This window comes from Aplidium turbinatum, chromosome 3 (assembly GCF_918807975.1).
Source record: "Aplidium turbinatum chromosome 3, kaAplTurb1.1, whole genome shotgun sequence".
Taxonomy (NCBI): domain Eukaryota; kingdom Metazoa; phylum Chordata; class Ascidiacea; order Aplousobranchia; family Polyclinidae; genus Aplidium; species Aplidium turbinatum.
Window position 1 is genome coordinate 2602469 of NC_137474.1, and position 19709 is coordinate 2622177.

A 19709-nucleotide genomic window follows, 5' to 3' on the forward strand; every position below is an offset into this window, starting at 1 on the left:
TTTTACCACCCAAAACAGCTAAAAGTTTTCCTTAAACCTAAAACTGCTTCATAATTTTAAGCATGCTTTTACGTTGTTGGAACAACGAAGTGGTGAATATGTACTGTAGAAAACAACTCTGACACTGCACTTTTCAAACTGAAAAAGAATCCATATAAAAACGGTAGTTCCAGACTGAATTTCTCGTCTCGAAATAGAGACATGAGTTCAAAGCCCACTTCGGACACCATGTTATGTTAGCCAAGAAAACATTTCAAACGTTTTATTCATCTCTGATGCAACAAAACACTTGCAGCGCCCAATAACAAATAAGTGCCTAGAGCCGCGTAGTCACCATCACACGGTTCCTTAGGATTGGCTGCACCAACGGTAGATCCTTCTTCGATTAAGCAAATTAGCAAGTTAAAAAGTTTCATCTGAAGACCACCTGTTTTCACCATGTACTGAATTTAACCCACTGATTAGAATTTCCCATTATTGATTCACTAATGAGCTTAGAACATATTGATTCTCGATTAGCTAATCAGATACAATTTGGGTAAAAGAACTACTTTTTCAATCATAAATAGACATCTTTCAGCAACAACACAGTATTGAATATTATAGAAACAAAACAGCAAACGTTTTCGGCTATGCATCTACCTCTTATCAAACCTTCAAAAAAAAAATTTTTTTTTCCGTTGATTACGAAATGCCAAAGAAGATATAAGGGACTAAAGGAAAAACCTGACTTGGCGACTTTCCATGTTCTTTGTGTTTAACATGCTACCATAAAACGATTTTCAATAAAATTTTGCCCCATTGCGGTCTGACCACCATTGCGCGCGTGGTTTTGTCAGAGCTGTCAAAACGGGAATTTGCGTGAGCAGCGAAGCGTGCGACTGTACAGCCTACGTCATAAAAGCTGATCGAGCAATATTTCTTACTGCGGGCGATTTAACTGTATGTATTCTCTCATTAACCAGAGTTTCTATGATTACAAGCGGTAGTTTTTATACTTGGAGAATTAAATAATGTTTTGTCTAGTTCAAATACTGCATTCAAAGAAATGGCATACACATGATTTTACACAATCAACCAACTCTACATAGGCTACTGTGTAAATTCACGCTCGTCTGATCACATAGGCTACATTTCTACATTTCTACATAACAAAAATGAGCGATTTTATGTAGATTTAACAGGACATTGAATTGCTTTTCATAGTTTAGTGCATTGTTCACTCGGTGCAGACTTACATATTACTAAGGCCATTTTAATTTAACCTAAAAAAATTCTTTTTTACTTTATTTTTACTAAACGGAATTGATAACTTGGAAACAAATAAGGCGATAGCAAGTCAATTTATTTTGTTTCAACAGCGCCATATATTAACAAACAAGCAGAGTAAATGTAATCATGCATGTCCAATTGTCCATCTAGCACAGTGGTTCCCAACCTTTTTTATCCGGTGGACCCTTTTAGTTAATATTCAAATCTAAATTCCCTCCTAGAAATTTAGTTTGTTAAAAACTCGTTTGCATTAATATTTTAATCTAAGTCTTGAAATATAAACTAAACTTTCACTAGTAATAAGCTTTTTAGCCTGTAATATTCCTTTTCATACTAAAATAATTTAATTAATGAAGAACGTTGCTGAAAAGTAATTCATTCAAAGACAAAAAACAAAAATGAGATACAAAAACTAGCTGAAAGTCTCCCTCAACCATGCAAACATTGATCTGGATTCATGGGAACAACTGGCTAGTGACGGATCACTCTGGAGAAAAAAGAACTAGAGAAGGCACGAAAACTTTCTAAAAAAACAGGATACAAAAAGCCCATGAAAAACGAAACCCTAGAAAAGAAAGCTATAACTACCACGTCTCCCACCATCCATACAATGTGAAATTTTTCCCACGTCCTTCCCATCATAGACTGAGTCATCAAAGCCACATATGACATCACCATCCAAAACCAAATTCGATCGGACACGAGCTGAAGCCAACAACATTCAAAATATAAGAGTCAACGCATTAAACAGTCTGTGTGAAGCTTGTGATTTTTTTGTTTCGACAACTCATGAATGTGGTGGAAGAGTGTTGGAAAGAGCACAACGAATATCATTCTTCACGTCCACTCGGTTTCTTTGTTTTCTTTTCATCTGCAAAAGTTGAAAAACCTGATTTGCATAGATAAGTGGAAGCAAACGGAAGGATACTTCGAATAGCTTTCTCTGCCACTTTGGGATAGGAATTAAACGTTAATAGCCAAAATCCAATGATTGATTTTTTCTCTAAATAAATCTTTTGTGCAAGAATCCGTTTTGAGTTCTAAAAATTCATTCTGCAGTTTATCGGAAAGTTTTTCCATCAGCAGTGTGAATAAAGTTCATATTAAATCAAGCTCATCGTCATAAATTTCAGGAAAATATTGAATGAATTCCAGTTCTAATGCTGTGTGATGTTGCAAAATCAATTTTTTTTCCAACTCTGGAGAACTTGTTCTTTGCTGTCAACAACCAGCACCAAGGATAGTTCTTTAAATATGGTGACATGTTCAATTGTTCATTCTAACTTTTCTCTTTCAATCATCAAGCTTGCTAGTGAAAGCTTTCAAAGCATCTTTAAATGCTGAGCAGTACTGGCATCTGCTCCTGAAAGGCCCACCAAAGCCAGGCTGGTCGAAGGGTAGAGGCCAGACAAAACGTAGTCCCCCGCGATCATTACAGCGAAGCCTTCTATTACCTTAAGATAATCTCCTAATGACAGTGACATGAATCAATCACTCTCTTCCAACTTGCCTTGAGCCAGCATGGAAGCAGTAGGCTACAGTTTGTAAATTCACATGGTATCGATATGTCAATGGCGCATGGATACAGATAACCCATGTTAATGCGCAATCTGCTTCTGCTGGTTTAAAACTTTTGCATTTGTGATGTGATCAGTATATGAAATCCTGAGCATCCTTCTGTAAAACCACATTTCAGCTGCTTCAATGTTACGCCTAGTTTCTGTGTTGAAGGTCCATGTTTCACAACCACACTGGAGAACAGATCACACCAACACTTTGAGAAGTCGCACCTTCAGAGGAATAGAAAGCTTGCGATCCAATAGAATAGGTCGTAGTCTATTAAATGCGTCTTTGGCTAGGCCTATTCTTCATCGTATTTCTTTTTTACATCGTGCGTCCGCTGTTAAGAGAGAACCAAGATAGTTAAAAGAAGACACTTGTTCAATTGTGCTGCCTCCCTGGTGAAGTGCAAAGTGGGGTTCAGGACTTTGTTTTGAGATAGCCATGCCTTTTGTTTTTTTGTCATTAATTTGGATTCTATAGTTTGCGCTATTGTCTGAAGTTTTGTTAATTAGTGTTTGTAGACCGTCCGGGGATGTCGCTATGAGCACAGTGTCATAAGCATAGCGAATATTGTTTAAGGAGGTGCCGTTTACTAAAACTCCCTCATCAATGCCTTCTATTTCTCTGAGAATCATTTCACTATACAAGTTAAACTGAGCTGGTGACATCACGCAGCCTTGTCTGACCCCACGTTGAATTTCAAAATATTTAGATAGACCTTCAGGTAGGCGGTTTCATAAAAACAAACAAGTCTTAAAAGGGCAGTGACATTGCCTTGTCCTTTTGATCGAACGTTAAAAGGGCAGCGACATTGCCTTGTCCATTTAATCGAACGTTAGCATACGTATGCTGATGTGCCTTGTTTGTAACGTATTTTGTCCACCTAGTGGCACGACTGTGCACGCTTTGTCACCAAACTATAAACATCCAAGCAGAAACACTGCGGTGTTAAATATTCTTAATCGTGGCTGTAAAGTAGGCTTTGTCATTGTGGACAATCATTGCTCTGACATACTAATACTAGGACATGACGTTCGAAGATATTCTATTGTCACCTTTTATACAGGTGGATCACACAATCTACTTGTAGTAATTAAAATAGAATGGACAGCCTAGAGCCCGAGCTGCCAAAGTTGAATTAGCATTGTTGTTGTCGTAGCCAGCGGTTTCTACCAACATGTTAGGAAAACTCTGCTCAGAGTCGATTGCAAGCGCTATTCGACCTATCAGCAGAAGCCTACATAATCAGGTTTTAGGGATTCTTACTCAATGCTCACTTCGTTGCAATGAAGAAGCACGGCTAAAAGTTTTGAAACTACAGAATAGACGCTGAGTTATCTGACTTTCACAGTGTGCGGCCTCATATGTTTTGATTGTTCTAACCAGACCATGCTTAGCTAGACCAAGGTCGACGTTTTTATGTTGTTTTAACGTCTATTGACGTTGAATCAACGTAAAAACGTGGATTTTGGCTGGCTGGGTGGGTTTCGTAGTGATGTTTAATTTATTATTTGCCAATGTGGAATTTGACTATAATGTTGCTCAAATTCGAAGCTCAAAACCTATCACTGCATGTCTGTGTATGAATATTGCTGAATTGAGTGCATTAGGCTACATACCTTTTTATGCTGATACTGTAAACTTTATTTATTTTTTATTAACATTTGTTTTATACATCGCAATTTGGCATGCTTTCTGAGCATTGCAATTTGCACTTGCACAACATACAGCAAAATCAACTACTTTACGTTATTTCAATATCTAGCAACATTTACTCAGTGTAGAATTGGTAGATTTGACTGTCAGAAATGTAAAAAATGGTCGTAAAACGTTACACTGATGGGTCTTTACCAGTTACGCGTTAAAAGTGATTTAAAACCACTCGCCTCCATCGTTTTGGTGGCACTGCGCGTTTGGTAGGTCTGTTATATGGTGGGCCATGGCTAAAACTGATGGTTAGTTTATTTTTCCTAACAGGTGGATCAAACGTTTCTCCGAGAAACCCAGGTCTTTTTCTACTGCCCTTTTACTTGAAAAAGAACCTCTTCTGTCTTTTCATACACGTTTACATCTACTTCGGCTCACGACAACTTGGTAAAAAATTAAAACGAGCTTCCCTTTGAAGAGGAAATGACGATTTCAAACATGCCTTTGCAGTTTACAAAGTTATGTGGCTGATACGTCACGTTTTTTGACTCATTGTGAGAAAGACAACCTTTCGGTCCCAAAAAAAGCTACTTCCATCAAAGAAGCTTCAAGATAATGGCCTCGTTTTTTTACGAAAGAAAGGTATTTTCTTCTACTTTCAGACTAACGCGCAATTTCATTCAATGGATATCAGCAAATCGATTGTCTGTAAATGTCACTAACAACCAAATATACGTTATTCACAAGTCAAGGAAGCAAACGACTGGGCAATCCACTCTAGAAGATCTGAATAAATAACAAAGAACAAGTTGCCTCAGCAAAGTTTCTGGGAATACTTTGTACACGAGTATTTGTCATGGAAATCTCATATGAAAGTCTTGCTTCAAAAATAAGTTCAACACTATGCATGACAGAAACATAATGCCTTTCTTAAACAAGCAAGCACATCTCGCCATTTACCATTCTTCAGTTCAGTTCAATTCAGTTTGTTTTTATTTCTGACCATCATAACGAAAAAACTAGTTCAGAGTCAAATGTTGTGTTACTTGTATTGCATTGGTATCATAAAAACAATACCACATTGCAAAGGCTATAACTTTACATGCAATAACTTACTTTGTACTGTATTTTCTTAACCACAGGAACTGCAACTTTCATGTTTAAATATTCCTAAAAACGACTCCCGCAACATTCAATGACGTATAGGCTAGACATGCCTAATCGAATAACCCAACAGGCCAACAATAAGTAACTACTCTTTTTTTATTTCAATATATTGCATTCTTAAGTCTAATTATTACAAACAGTGAAGACAGCGGAAAATTACATGGGGTCAGAAGTTTGGAAAAAAAACTTCCATGTACAATTAAAGACAAGTAAAGCCCTAAAAACTTAAATCAAACTTGAACAATTCAAATCTTCCTTGAAACAATTCCATTTCTGTGTTGCTTGTTCAATAAAGCATATTCACTGTCGAGTCTGTAGTCACTAGTCATACACCAAGTATACTAATATTACTTCCTTTTTCTTCAATGATATGTGTGTGTGAACTTTATCAGCAAAATAGTAAGATTGCAATCCTACTGGCTTTCTGGTTCTTGTGCATTTGTTTGTAAATTTGTTTTATCCTTTGAATCAATCGTCATATTCTAGGTGAATCGGTATCCATGAAGCCCGGTGGGTGATCTTGACAAAAAGAAAAGACATTACACAAAAACATAACATTTTTTTGTCATCTGACATTTCCTCTTACTGTCAAAAGTATAGAACCAGTCGAGATTCTTTTCAACCGCCCATCTCAGCCGTCCTTGATGGTATAGGGATGACCGATTGCAGCGGTGGGCCTCACTAGCTCAGTACGGTCGTAGAACATCTTTGAAAAAGTTTAGGCAGTCAAGGATGTAACAACCTGTCTTTAGCCTGTCTCACTCACTCAAGCGTTCCATCTAAAGAAGACTCTAGGGTCAGCAAAAGCTATCCTCCCTCTGGCTTTCCCTCTCTGGCATCCCTGCTAAATGAGATGTTAGACTGCAGTGGCCCTTTTTCCACACGCCGGTGCCCCTTTTCAAACTCACTCACACAAATAACCTAAAATTGGAATTTGACCAACCCGAGCTGGTTCTCGAGCTCGACTGGCCACTTTCTACTCTGCTCGAACATCAGCAAGAGGAAAGTTGAGACAGGTAGATAAACTTGAGGCAGTCATAACCCTTATTTTATAGGTACCCGGACATTTTGCCGAAAGGACATTTTGCCGAAAGACATTTTGCCGAAAGACATTTTGCCGAAAGACATTTTGCCGAAAGACATTTTGCCGAAAAACATTTTGCCGAAAGACATTTTGCCGAAACTCATTTTGCCACAAGGACTAATTGCCGAAATGATACAAACGTACTATATGTATTATCATAACATAATAACGCATAAATATCATTCACAAACAATTAGTCCTGTCTGCAATTTGTCCTTTCGGCAAAATGAGTTTCGGTAAAATGTCCTTTCAGCAAAATGTCTTTCGGCAAAATGTCTTTCGGAAAAATGTCCTTTCGGCAAAATGTCCGCGCACGATTTTATATACCAACAGATTACCATCTACATTCAATTTTATCGTGAGGTTGTTCTGACAAGCGCTGTGCTGGATGTAACCCATAGACTGCGTGGTCAAGTCGTAAAATTATTATCGACCAAAGTTTGCAAGGTGGTCTCCGTCCCCGATAGCTCAGTTGGTTAGCGCGTGACTTCTGGAACGAAGAAGCTTCAAGAACAAGCGGCTCTAGTTCAACTGTCGGAGTGTGCGCTTGAGCAACGTATTCTAAAGACTACTCTCCATTTAGCGGAACCTAATGAATGGAATGATTCCCGGCAACAACACCTCAACAATGGAAATCTCCATTATGTCAGTCTCGATGATCGGGCCTGCGTCAGTGATTCAAACCCTCTACAAGTATGCGAAACTACCGGGATTAAGCTTTCAAAGAAAATTTCCCAGTCTGAGGATAAAGATTCAATCAATCAGTAGTCGGTTCGATTCCCATAGTACGTATCTACCTGTGTCTCGGTAAACCATTTAGTTTTATTATATTCAATCGCTATCTTCTCTTGCGGCAGATATGCGCATCAACATAGGTTATCTGTTTCCATGAGTCACGGCTTTTAGTTATCTTGTGTCGTCAAATTGAGACCGATCCATGCCTGGATGTTGTTATGCCATCGTCTTGGTGATCTGCTTCTTTTTCTCTTGCCGTCAACTTATGCAGATTTTGCTGACTCCACATTTTGTATGTTACATTACAGTAATTACAATCAGTTTAATTACATGCTTAAAAAGCAACAAAATGACACGGTTGTCTTGCGTTACTGTACATCAGAGGTGGGCAAACTGCGGCCCGCGGGCCGCATGCGGCCCGTGACTACTTTCTGTGCGGCCCGCGAAAGCCTGAAGCAAATAAGTAATAAAATAATCCTAAAATTGCTTGAAAATTTTAATTACTACAATGACTTAATTAAACTTTTTCTTCGTATGTTTCATCTTGATAAAGATAAATTATAGTCTTTTTGTCGCATTGTAGTAGTTTTTTTCCCAGCCACATTGCGATCTTGCATGAATGGACGGCTAATATTAGTGCCAAAAAACAGCCGGTTACGTCACAATTGAAATTTCTGACTTCGGCCTGTCGCATCATGAGACTTTCTTTTCGTTTTAGTTTTTCTAATTATGTTAATTCGCTGACAGATGTATTCTGTTTAATTCGCTCAAAGTACGTCTGGCAAAGTGTTATCTTTGATGTGGGTTGTATTCAAATAAATAATTGAGACAAACCTTTTTTATAACTTTTATGTAATACATGTACTGCATATAAAATCTCCGTTTCTTTTGTCACTTTAAAAATAAATAAAAGCTTGTGTTTTGACAATTTTAGATTTGACGTTTTGGCTTATAATCTTAATTATATTATACTGCAGCTCTCGAACAAATTCAGATTCTGAATGCGGCCCTCAAGATAAAAAGTTTGCCCACCCCTGCTGTACATATTGCAAATTGAAAGCCAAATCCAGAGTTTTTTTTAAATAAAATCTAAACACAAAAAAATCAATTAGAGAAATTTTAGAATTGTTAAGCAATTGTTAATTGTTGTCAATTGTCAATAACAATTGTTAATTGTTATTAAACTTTGTCTTTTGAACTGAATTATTTCATTACAGTCTTGTCGTCAAAAGTGGTGTGCAATAAATTGAGCTTCGCTTTTAGAAATATATGCAATAATACATAATATGCTATATTCTATCCTTACAATGACGAGAAAAAAGTTGATGGAATCCTAAAAATATAAGGTGATGAAGAACATGTCTGCACTTGCAACAGAACAGCCACCAAACTTAAAACTTAAACTTGATTACTTTAAAGAACAAACTTCCGCATTGTTTTTCACTCGTCCCCAGAAAATGCTTGATTTGCACTTTTGAAGCTAGCATAAAATCAGCAATGCCTACAAAATATCGTCGTTACCACGCTACATCAATGCAATGAGCGAAGTAACTAGTGACAAACAAAAGAAGAAAGCTTTTTGTGAGTGATGAACGGTTTCAATTCCTCCACCAGGGGTCGATTGAGTGGGAGTCACAGGAGCCGTAGTATGATGCATTGCTACAATCTCATCTAATGTGCGATTGTTACAATTGTCCACGTCACAGCATGCTTTCTTGCAGAATCTATAATGAAAATTGTTGAATAATAATAATCACAGATATTGCTGACTATGACCAAACTTCTCGTGCTTACAGAAAAAGTCAAAAAGAAAATCAAGGTCAATTAATTACAAAAAAGCAATTTTCGCTAACTTATGATTTTTTGGAGATGGATCACTTTTATAAGTTTCAAAACACATCGAGAAAGAATTTAATTCTTACTGTTGGTTGTAATTAGCCTGAATTTTCGGTCAAGTTGATTATTTTGAGAATAGGTACCGGTAGGCTGCTGGTTTTGTTATTTATGTTACGTGGTCGAACTAAGTCAATACAACAACCAACGGTAAACATGCAAATAAAATGCTTGAACACTACTGCACATAATAGTTTGTAAAAAAAATTAGAAAATTGGAATAATAAGCACCACAATTATGCAGATGTGATAATTGATCAGATCAGATTGATATGCTTATTTAAAATATTTCGTGGAAGGCAATTTCTCCCTTTTCTCCTCTAACTACGCCCCTGATCGGGATCATCGGGCTACTTTCGTACATAAAAGCCTAATTCATGTGCAACGTGATTGAAAAATGGTAGGAATTTTTATCGTTGGATTGAAAAAACTTTCTGAAAGCTGAATCCTGGCAATTTTGCATAGGCTACTTGCAGAGGATTTGAACAACTGGCGAAAGTGTAGGCCCGGTCACCGAGGCTGACCGGGTTTAAGCCTGGATACGACAGAAACATTGGTATCATAGATTATACAGTGTACAGTATATATTGCATATAAATTGTGTATGTGCAGTTGTGCACTGTACAATATATGTAGCCTATACATTGTTTGGTAATAATATTCGTGTTGCTAAGCAAACTCTGCTGCATGGAAGACCTAACGTTGCGGAACGCTATGATTGTCGTAGCCTATAGTGAGTCTTCGGTATATATCAGTATATCGTAATTGTTTTTTATGATTTGTTAGACCTACTTCTATATGATTTTTGTTGGTCAGTCTGTGTATTCTTTTAAGAGCTTCCTTTTCTGTCATCAATAATAATCTGTGATGGCAAAAAAATATATCTTCTTCTTCTTCGAATCACTCAAGTGTTCTATGACTACAACCACAAGTATTAGACATTACTTTTCGACAAAATCTGTAATCTTGACCCAGAGACATTTTCGTCATGACTTTCCTGGAAGGAAAACACGTCTCGGAATACTATCAAACGCTTGTTGGAGAAATTCAGAGACACTGGCAGTGTGACTAACAACAATAAGAACCATAGTGGCCCACCTTCCATCGCAAGAACCCCCAAAAAAGTTCACGATGTTCGAACTCGTGTGGAGAAGTCTCCACAGAAATCCACCAGAAGACTTTCTCAGGAAGTGGGGATTTCAAGATCTTCTGTCAATGGAATTATTCATGCTGATTTGCAACTTTTTCCATACAAAATTCAGCTTCTTCAGACTCAAAGTCAAGCCAACAAGGATGAACGATTTGAATTTGGTCAGCAAATCAGTGAACGGATTGAGAACAATCCCGGTTTTTTGGATGTGCTTCTCTTTAGCGACGAGGCCCACGTCCATTTGAGTGGCCATGTGAACAAACAAAATATGAAATTTTGGGCAGAAGCACAGCCTCATGCGCATGTGCAGGCACCCTTGAGTGTAACAAAAGTCACAGTTTTGTGTGCCATAGGACGTAATGACATTTTTGGTCCCTACTTTTTTGAGGACGACGAGGGATGCCAGGTGATTGTTAACACTGAATGTTACATCGAATTGCTCAGACGACAATTCATTCCAGCAGTAAGGAGGAGAAGAGGGACCGACTTGAATACAGCTGTATTCCAGCAAGATGGTGTCCCACCGCATTGTTTCAATCGTACCCTTGAGTATCTGCAACAGTACTTTTCTGGGGATCGATTGATTTCAAGGAGGACCAACAACCCCTGGCCGCCATGTTCACCTGATCTTAGCCCTCCTGACTACTTCCTCTGGGGATATCTGAAGGATAGAGTCTTCCAGAACAATCCTGATACCATTGACAGACTGAAAGAAAACATTAGAAGAGAAATTAGAAGAATTTCAAGGGACATGTTAGGGAGAGTAAAGGACAATTTCAATGTGAGAGTGGCAGCGATGATTCAGCAGCGAGGAGCATGGATCGAACATATTATCAAATATTGAAATAACTCAGAAACCGGTTCGTTTTTTCAAAAGAGCTTTTGAGGGCAAAAACTTATAGCTATGACCCATCTCCGGCTGAAAGGATTTTAAAAAATCTTCAGATTTGTAGAAATTATGAACAAACGAAATGTGTCACATTTTTGTGGACTACCCTGTATATCACTCCAGTCCTTAGTATTCCTTGTTTTTGTAATTCATACAAAAATTCATTCACCTGCTTCACCCTCCAACACATTCTTCGCTTTATGTTTTAAGAAAACAAAAAAACTAAATATTTAGTTACGCTGGTGCTGTGTAACAACGTTGCAAGTATTCTGTTTTGTGTGAACTCTGAATAAAGTAGCCTAATTTTTGTATATTTTGGGGATTGAGGAAATAGATTTTGCGGTGGCAAAACTGTATCAATAAATTCTACGATTTTTTAAACTGGTTTACTCTTTTGTCTGTCTATAGAATAATATGTCATAAATTTCCATTTTTCTAAGCATTTATAGAAAAACAGCAAAAATTGCCTTACAAATAAGCTGTAACAAAAAAGGCAGTTTTTTTCCGGCTGACTCAATTTCCTTTCGTTCTCGATATTTTTGTAAGTCTTTACTGCTTAAAATCTTTTTAAACAACTTCCTGATCTCCTCAAACAATATCTTCCAGTCTCCAGATTGAGAAATGCTCTAAGGAACCCAGATGAGGTCATACTTACAAATTTAAAACCGGAACCGATTGTGTTCTTTCTTGACTAAAGCAGTGAGAATAAGTGTAGTTCTGTGTTCCTATCGTAAGGTAATAAAAAAATCGTAATGTATAAAAAAATGAAAAAATATGTAAACAGTACTTGTTAAAAAATGTAATCTCAATACCACAATGAATAAATTATTTCATTCATAATAGAATATTACTACTTAGTTTATGTAATTTGATGTATGGCAAGAATATAGCAACTTTAGCAACTGAAAATAGCGTCTATGGCTTTACATGATTGTGGTCAACAGTTTATAAATATTAGGTTTAAACCTCAATTTCAACAATTCAGACGACTCTTTGATAACAAAGTAATAGCTTAATTACTTGACAACATCAGGGAATTGGTACATCCTAACATTCTGTTTTCTCAACAGTGCTGCAAGCTTCGAAGATTGTCGTCGCGCAAAGTCTTCACATGGCTCGTTGCAGGCAGCGTCGTTGTCACAAAGTGCAGAGTTGGCTGTCACCAGAACTGTGTAAAAAGGGTATAATAAAATAAATTAACAAACAAAAGCAATGTAGAAAGGGGTGTTCTTCCTGGCATTCAGCACAAGACTGTACTCGCTGAACAGCGAGCAATTTGCGATTCGCTCACCATTGCGATGGACTGTAGCTTCCACGACAGCCATTAGGAATTCGAATCAACTATGGATTTTTCGGCAGTCAATTGTAACGTTACACCGGTGTCTAACTCTGCCAATTCTTTCTGCAATCGGCTTCAGAAAAACAAACCGGCCCAGCGTCAAAGCCTCTACAGTCTACAAGTATGAGAAACTACCAGGAATAACCTATCAAGGCTTTGTCAGTCCGACGATAAAGATTCAAAACCAACCAAACCAAAACCAAACAGAATCAAAACAGAATCAAAACAAAACAAATCAAATATTATTCTATTTCAGGTTGTTGAAAACTTAATATTGCATACATAAAGTCACGGTGATCGAGAAAGAATTCAGAAGATTTATAATGCTTGACGTTAATTGCTTTGCATACTGAAAACTTGGGTGTTCATCAAGATTATTATCGTTACTAGCAGGAGTTACAGCGTTTATCTGATGAATGCGAAAGTAAAAAGCAGAAACTTACAATTTGTTTTATTGCTGCACTGAAGTTTCGCGCACCATGACAATGCGCATGATGACAACATGCACCATGACAACCTCATATCGAATAAAGTACAAAAAAACTTTGAGTATATACAATGTTATCCAAAGCTATATACAATGTTATATAGGCTACTGTACTTCAGTGCTGTTAAAAGGAAGAAAAAAAGGGAAGCGTACATTATTTCAAACAATGATCAAAAAGTGTTATTAAACGTTCTAATTTCCAGTCACATTTTATAAACCCCATTGAAACGTTTTGCATGAAACTGATGACGTTTTACCTGTTTCGGAACCGATACGAAATGTCATTACCCCCTCTCCGCGCAAGCAGTGTTGTGGATATGCGCTAGGGCATGTGGTCTGTTTCATGATTGTGATATTATTTGAAACGTTTTTTGGATACTCATACTTTGCATACCATCCTTCTTGGCAGACCAAAGCTTGCGTGAAATCAAGGCAAAAGCAGAAAATTGTTGCATAAATAACAAATCGCAACATTTTTAGCAGCAGAACTAGCCAGTAGTTTTTCACCTAAAACCATATTATAATCCTAAGCATGCTTTTTCGTAAGCTAATAATTTTTACAAAGCAACTTAGCAGTTGCTGCACTTTTCAAATTAATAAAGTTTATAATGAAAAATAAACATTTGAAACGTTCATGTCTGATTTCTGGTCTCCAACTAGGTACGTGAGTTTGAATTTCTTCTAACACTATGTTGTGACGACCAGCAGTACTTGTGACAAGGAAGTTCAGGGGGTACCTTGGGACGATAATGTTGAAATGCGAACAACTGTTAGTGCAAAGTTTTAGAAACTACACAATTGAGTGCAGCTTTTAAGAGCAGCTCATAAAGTTAAACTGTGATGATTTTCCGTCAACTCATCATCATTAAGTTCTTTTCCCTGGTCGAGGAATGGAGGCAATGAAGCGCTATGTTTTTCTGTAGTGAAATGTTTCTATTGCAGTTTTGTAATTAAGTCTTCACCAGTCTCTAAAGTTGATTGGAGAAATACAACATTTGAAAATTGCGAGTAGAGAGTTGCACGTAACTCAAAGTTGCAGGTTTTTGTCTGGCTCTCTTCAGGAGAACGTCAGAATAAAATAAATGTAAAAATTAAAACTGTGCATTGAGCTTTAGACTCGAAATGTTTTCAGCTCTCGCTAAAGGCCGTTCCTCGTTCCACCTCGCAGCACTGGAAGCAATCTTTATAAAACCTTTCCATCCAATCTTATGCCGCCGAAAGGAATTCGTTTATGCCTTAAAAGCCCTTTCGTTAATTTGAATTCTTCTGATTAACCAATTTACATTTCGTTTTTCTTCTACTATAATTACTTCATCACTTTTAGCCAATCCATCAAGTATCCTGACAATAGACATTGCAAATCCATAAGTTCAACCAATAAAAAATGCGGTAAAAACAACAAAAAACAAAAGTGTTACTTCAAGTAAAATTTCGATTTTTTTTTGTCATCGTTAATTGGTTGTTCCTACCAAAAACTATCTAACGATCCAAGCTAATAGTCCACACACATTTCTCCCAGCATACTAATAATATTTTTTTTTAAATTTGCCAAGGATGCTCAAGAAAGGTCTATTTGACTTCTGTCGTTTTCCTCATTTCTTTATAACAAAGGTTTTCATGTATTTCTACATTTTAAACACTTTTTTTTCAAACCTTTTGATGTTACGCTTTAGCGCATTAATAACACTTCATTTTGTTTCAGTACTCAATGATCCTGTAATCCTGTAATTTTCATGTATTGCTGAGAATTTTTATCTTTCCTTCGCACATGAAGTATTAAAGTTTTGTTTTGCAACACTTCAACAATTGCACACCTCACCAACCTATTGAATGTAGTCGAACGGAAGTCATCAGCAGCAACCAATTTTCTAATTGCAGGTCCCAAACAGAAGCGTTGGTCAAACGTTATTCAACATGTTTGATTTCTTTCGTTTAAACACAAACTTAACCTTTTGCGGTCCAAGTAGATCCCTGGGATGCAAAATAAAATTACGTAATATGGTCCAACGTCACCCCTGGGATGATGTCTACATATTACTGCTCAACAAGGTCCAAATACATTCGTGGGGTGCTTTTGAAAAATTTGAAAATTTTGAAAAAAAAAATTTTGGATCTCAAAAGGTTAAACGAAGTTTTTTTTCTAATACATGTGGTCTTATTTTACGTTTTGAAAGCCAAGATCGGTTTTAAACAGCTAGCAAATTTGTCCTTTTACATTGTAGTCAGCAGAGGTTGAATCAATGTAAACAGACCAAATTTTATTATCTAAAAATTCAAAAGTAACTTTTTGAAAGTCTAATTACGTCACTATAGCAGGATATCCGAAATTAAGTTGATCTGCTTTTTTACAATATGCTTCATGAAAACAAATAAGTTTTCCATGGCGAGGTAAATTGCGTTGTCATTTTGACCTAAAGTTTGCATACAGAAGTACAACTGTGTTGAAGTGGTTTGTTTGTGATGCATTTTTACCGGCCGGTGTAACTGAGCTGTGTTTGTATCTTCTTTATTACGAAATTGTACACATTTAAGAGTAAAAAGATACAAGGCCGTTTTGATGGCTGCGAGCAGACATTTCTAGAATTACGGGATATCCAACCAGTAGTGTTGACAAGGGAGTTTAGGGGTAATTTTGGACCCGAGTTTGGGTTAATTTTATAGGCCAAAAAGTTTTTCAGGGAACTAAAAACAAAGATAACGCTGCGTATTCTTTGGAGTTCTATTGCTATCTTTAGAGGTCTGTTGTTTGGGGTGGTTCTTATCCGCATCAGGACCAATTTGTTCTCTCAGTGTCCAACTACCTATCAACAAACCGGTGTCTTGAACTTAAGTGTTGCCAGTTGTTGCTCAAATTTTTAGGACAAATTGTTATTTTACTTCGGTGATAGTCCAAGTCTTGCCCATTTGACGATTATTTCAAATTTAATTTAAAGCAATTGTTCCATTTCAATTGAACTTATCAAATCATAAAATGGTTTGCAGATTAAATTTACGTACAGAACTTTGAACCACAGAAAAATTGTCGAACTTGTCGAACTTGTCAATTGACACATGATACTAGATACACATGATTCACAACCACTCTAATTTGTCCTAAGTTAAAAGCTTTACATCTTGCAACAGTAATGTGTTTGAGCAACACACTCAGTAGATTAGTCTACACTGCAGCGTTTCGTCACCTTTTACCGTCCTGGCATCATCTTGAAATCACCAACCCGTTTCAGCAGCCCCTTCAAGAGTCACTGAAAGGTGCTTCTAACGTACAATTCGAAGCTTTAGATAAAGCCTTGTGAACAAGGATAGCTTCTTACGTCATTTTATAAATAGTCCTGATGATTCAGGATCCACGCACATCCATGAGAACAGGTATCACATCCCTCAGCACTTAGCAGTGTGTGCACTCCTGGTTAAAAACTTTTAGACGACAGTGCCATATCATTCTGTTGAAGCGTGTTTCTTTGCCTACAAACATTTTGGCATAACCCCGAGAGCGAAATCCGTCATTTTAATATTGATTCAACTCCGACAGACGTTGAATCAATGTAAAAATGACTGATTTTGCTGTTTAGAACGTTGCAACATTATTTACGTAGAACGGATGTGAGACTTCGTACATTTTCAACGATTTTTAAATTCAACACACACTATCAATTTTAAGTGAATAAAACTGTTACAACTTGGGAAAGTGAGTCCATTTCAACAACGTTGTTATTGTTATCTGTAGACAAGTCTACATATGGTATTAACTATCGATTTTGTGATGCCCATTTCAAGAGGTGTAATCAGACGACAGATGAGTATCACAACGAAAAAAGGGTGACGTGTAGAAAGTAATTCAACAGTTAAGAATAGTAAGATACAGTTATTCTAGTTGATTGACAAGACAAGAAATATTTATTAAAGTATTTTACCAACTTATCTCAGCATTATACAATTTTGGTAAAGAGGTGACTTTCTTATAGACAGATAAAACCAAGCAATCACACGGCGTTTAACATCATATTAGTGTTCACTCTAATATGATGTTAAATGCCGTGTGGTTGTTTGGTTTTATCTGTCTATCTCAGCATTGGCAAATATTTTACCGATATATTTTTGTTTACATACCATTGTTATGGACTCATGGTACTGGAAATTTTAAAATAATGTTATGTCATAGCATTTAACAATCAATGTATGGTGTATAGGAAAAATTGTAGCAAAATAAGTTTTTCCTCCAGGTCAGAGTGTAGCGTTTTCTATTTTAAGCTATGCAAAGAAAATACTTCTTAACCCTCTGTCTACCGTGGGGTCCGATGGTCCGATGGACCCCAAAACAAATTTTGTTCTGCGATTTCTCAGGACAAATAGCAGATGCGATATTGAGATACTTTGACTTTTCACAGCTTTGCTTGATCTTTAGGACAATATAATAATTATTGATCTGAAACAAAATTGGTAGCATAGAAAAAAATAATAACATCTTGTACCGTGGGGTCCAACGGACCCCAAGCTTGCTGCATTCGAAATAATCTTGCATTACAACAGCACTAAAAGAGTAGTTGACACAATTGACAGAATGGTTAGGAAATACACTTCCAAAAGAATGACGAGAAGATGATCGATAGCTCTATTTTACAATATGATCGATGTCACTGCTGTCGATGCTTTTGTGATATGGCGTCAATAATTGCAAGGCAAAAATAGCAACACAACATTGAAGCATGCATGCATGAAAGAGAATAAAATTTTAGATCCAACTAGGAAAAGAGCTTGCTGGATTACCAGCTTCGACTTCAATATCAACAAGACATCTAAATCCGCAACAAAATAAAAGAAACAACTGTTGAAGATCAGGCGGTAAGAGCAAAGAAGGCTAGATGCTATCTTTGCGAAAGACACAAGGATCAAAAATGCAGACAATTCTGTTCTACTTGCAAACTCAACGTTTGCCAAGAACACTCGCAATTCATTTGCAATGAATATATAATATATATACTCAATAATATATAAACTCACAATACTTCTTGTGAACTAATATGTAGGCCTAATATGCACTTTTTAGCCAAATCTCTCAATAGTGTGGCCATTTCTCAAGAATAGACCAATTCCGTATCAGTTTGCTTTGTATCAGATTGCTATGTTTCTTAAATTTCGAGTATTTTTGGTTTTTCTACAGTGTTTATAAGTTATGATTTTTGTAATCTGTTACGTCCTTTCCTATTGAGCTTTAATTTCATCATCGGAGCTGATTTTTTTTGTTCAAAAGAAGTACTTTAACATTTGGGGTCCAATGGACCCCAACGCTAAAACTTGCATATTTTTTTTTTTTTTTCAGTAGACAGAAGGTTACACATACATGTGAAAAATGTGGTCAAGATGATCAGTGATCACGAATTGAAAGCTAGATTCTTAATAACACCAAACATAATGCTTCAACGGTAAAAAGGGATAAATAGTCGCCAGAGATGAACTCTAAAATCTAAACAAATTTAAATGGTCAAGTTGTGAAGAAATAATCAGAAATATACGGCCTCGACTCTGATTTACAACTAGCCGGTTCCGACTCCGGCTTCAGTATTGCCGGGCTTTTGAAGGTTGTCACATTTTTTCCTTTTTTAAAAATTTAATTTCGTTTGTGATTGAAACTGAAATAGCGACTTTTATCAAAACAAGAAACAATCTTTTAAAAAAAATGCAAAAAAAAGTTTATTGTTCAACGTTTTGTATAACACTGGAGTCGGCCTTTTTGTAACGACTCTGATAGCCCTGGAAATAACGCTCTTTTTATTGGCTGTTTGCATGCGTTTCTTCAACAGCTTTTTTTTGGTCTAGGGTAGATTTTACTAAGAACGCATGTGCGGAAATCACGTTTGTACCGATAATGCCCCATTTTTAAAACAAGCACAGTAAAGTCACTGATAAAGAATACTTTTTACATGGTTTGTAACGTTTGACAACTTAGCAGTGATGTACTTTTGCAAGCTGATAGCAACACTTTCCGTTTTCCATCGACCATGCACGTTGCACAGTGAATAGAAATGCTGTAGAGCAGGGATGGCCAAATAATTTTGGCCATGATCCACAACCGCCAAATCTGACCACTCAGAGATCCACAATGAGCTGAAGATGTGCATTTTTCCTTTTGTATCATACAAAAAACATGCAATTATTTGGGTACATCTAAACCAAGGCGCCAAGATACGATATATACATAATTTGATTAAAAATCAGTGATTGAGTGTGCTGTAATGAACAGGTCTGGTATTAGTGAGAGAAACGATAAGTGGGCTTTGATTTCACAATACTATCGAAACGTGGTTTCCTGCTACTTACAGCGATTCTTACAAGTTCATGAAGATGAGCATTTGTAAGTCGTGTTCTATGGTTGTTTTTCACAAAATTCATTGCTGAAAACAACGATTCACACAGGTAAGTGGAGCCAAAGCAAGTAAGTAATCTTCTAGCCAGCTTAGCAGTAATTGGGTACCTTTTTGTGTAGAG

The 19709-nt window shown here is 36.8% G+C and overlaps 1 protein-coding gene across 1 annotated transcript; it reads right to left on the reverse strand.

Moving 5' to 3' along the window:
- Nucleotides 1-7771: 7771 nt before the first annotated feature.
- Nucleotides 7772-13726, reverse strand: LOC145767467 (uncharacterized). The gene is made up of 3 exons (XM_082579293.1): nt 13484-13726; nt 12421-12568; nt 7772-9192 (listed from the first exon to the last, which is right to left on the reverse strand). The coding sequence occupies exons 1-3, from the start codon at nt 13698-13700 to the stop codon at nt 8994-8996; spliced, it is 564 nt and encodes a 187-aa protein (XP_082435419.1). The 5' UTR covers nt 13701-13726; the 3' UTR covers nt 7772-8993.
- Nucleotides 13727-19709: the final 5983 nt, after the last annotated feature.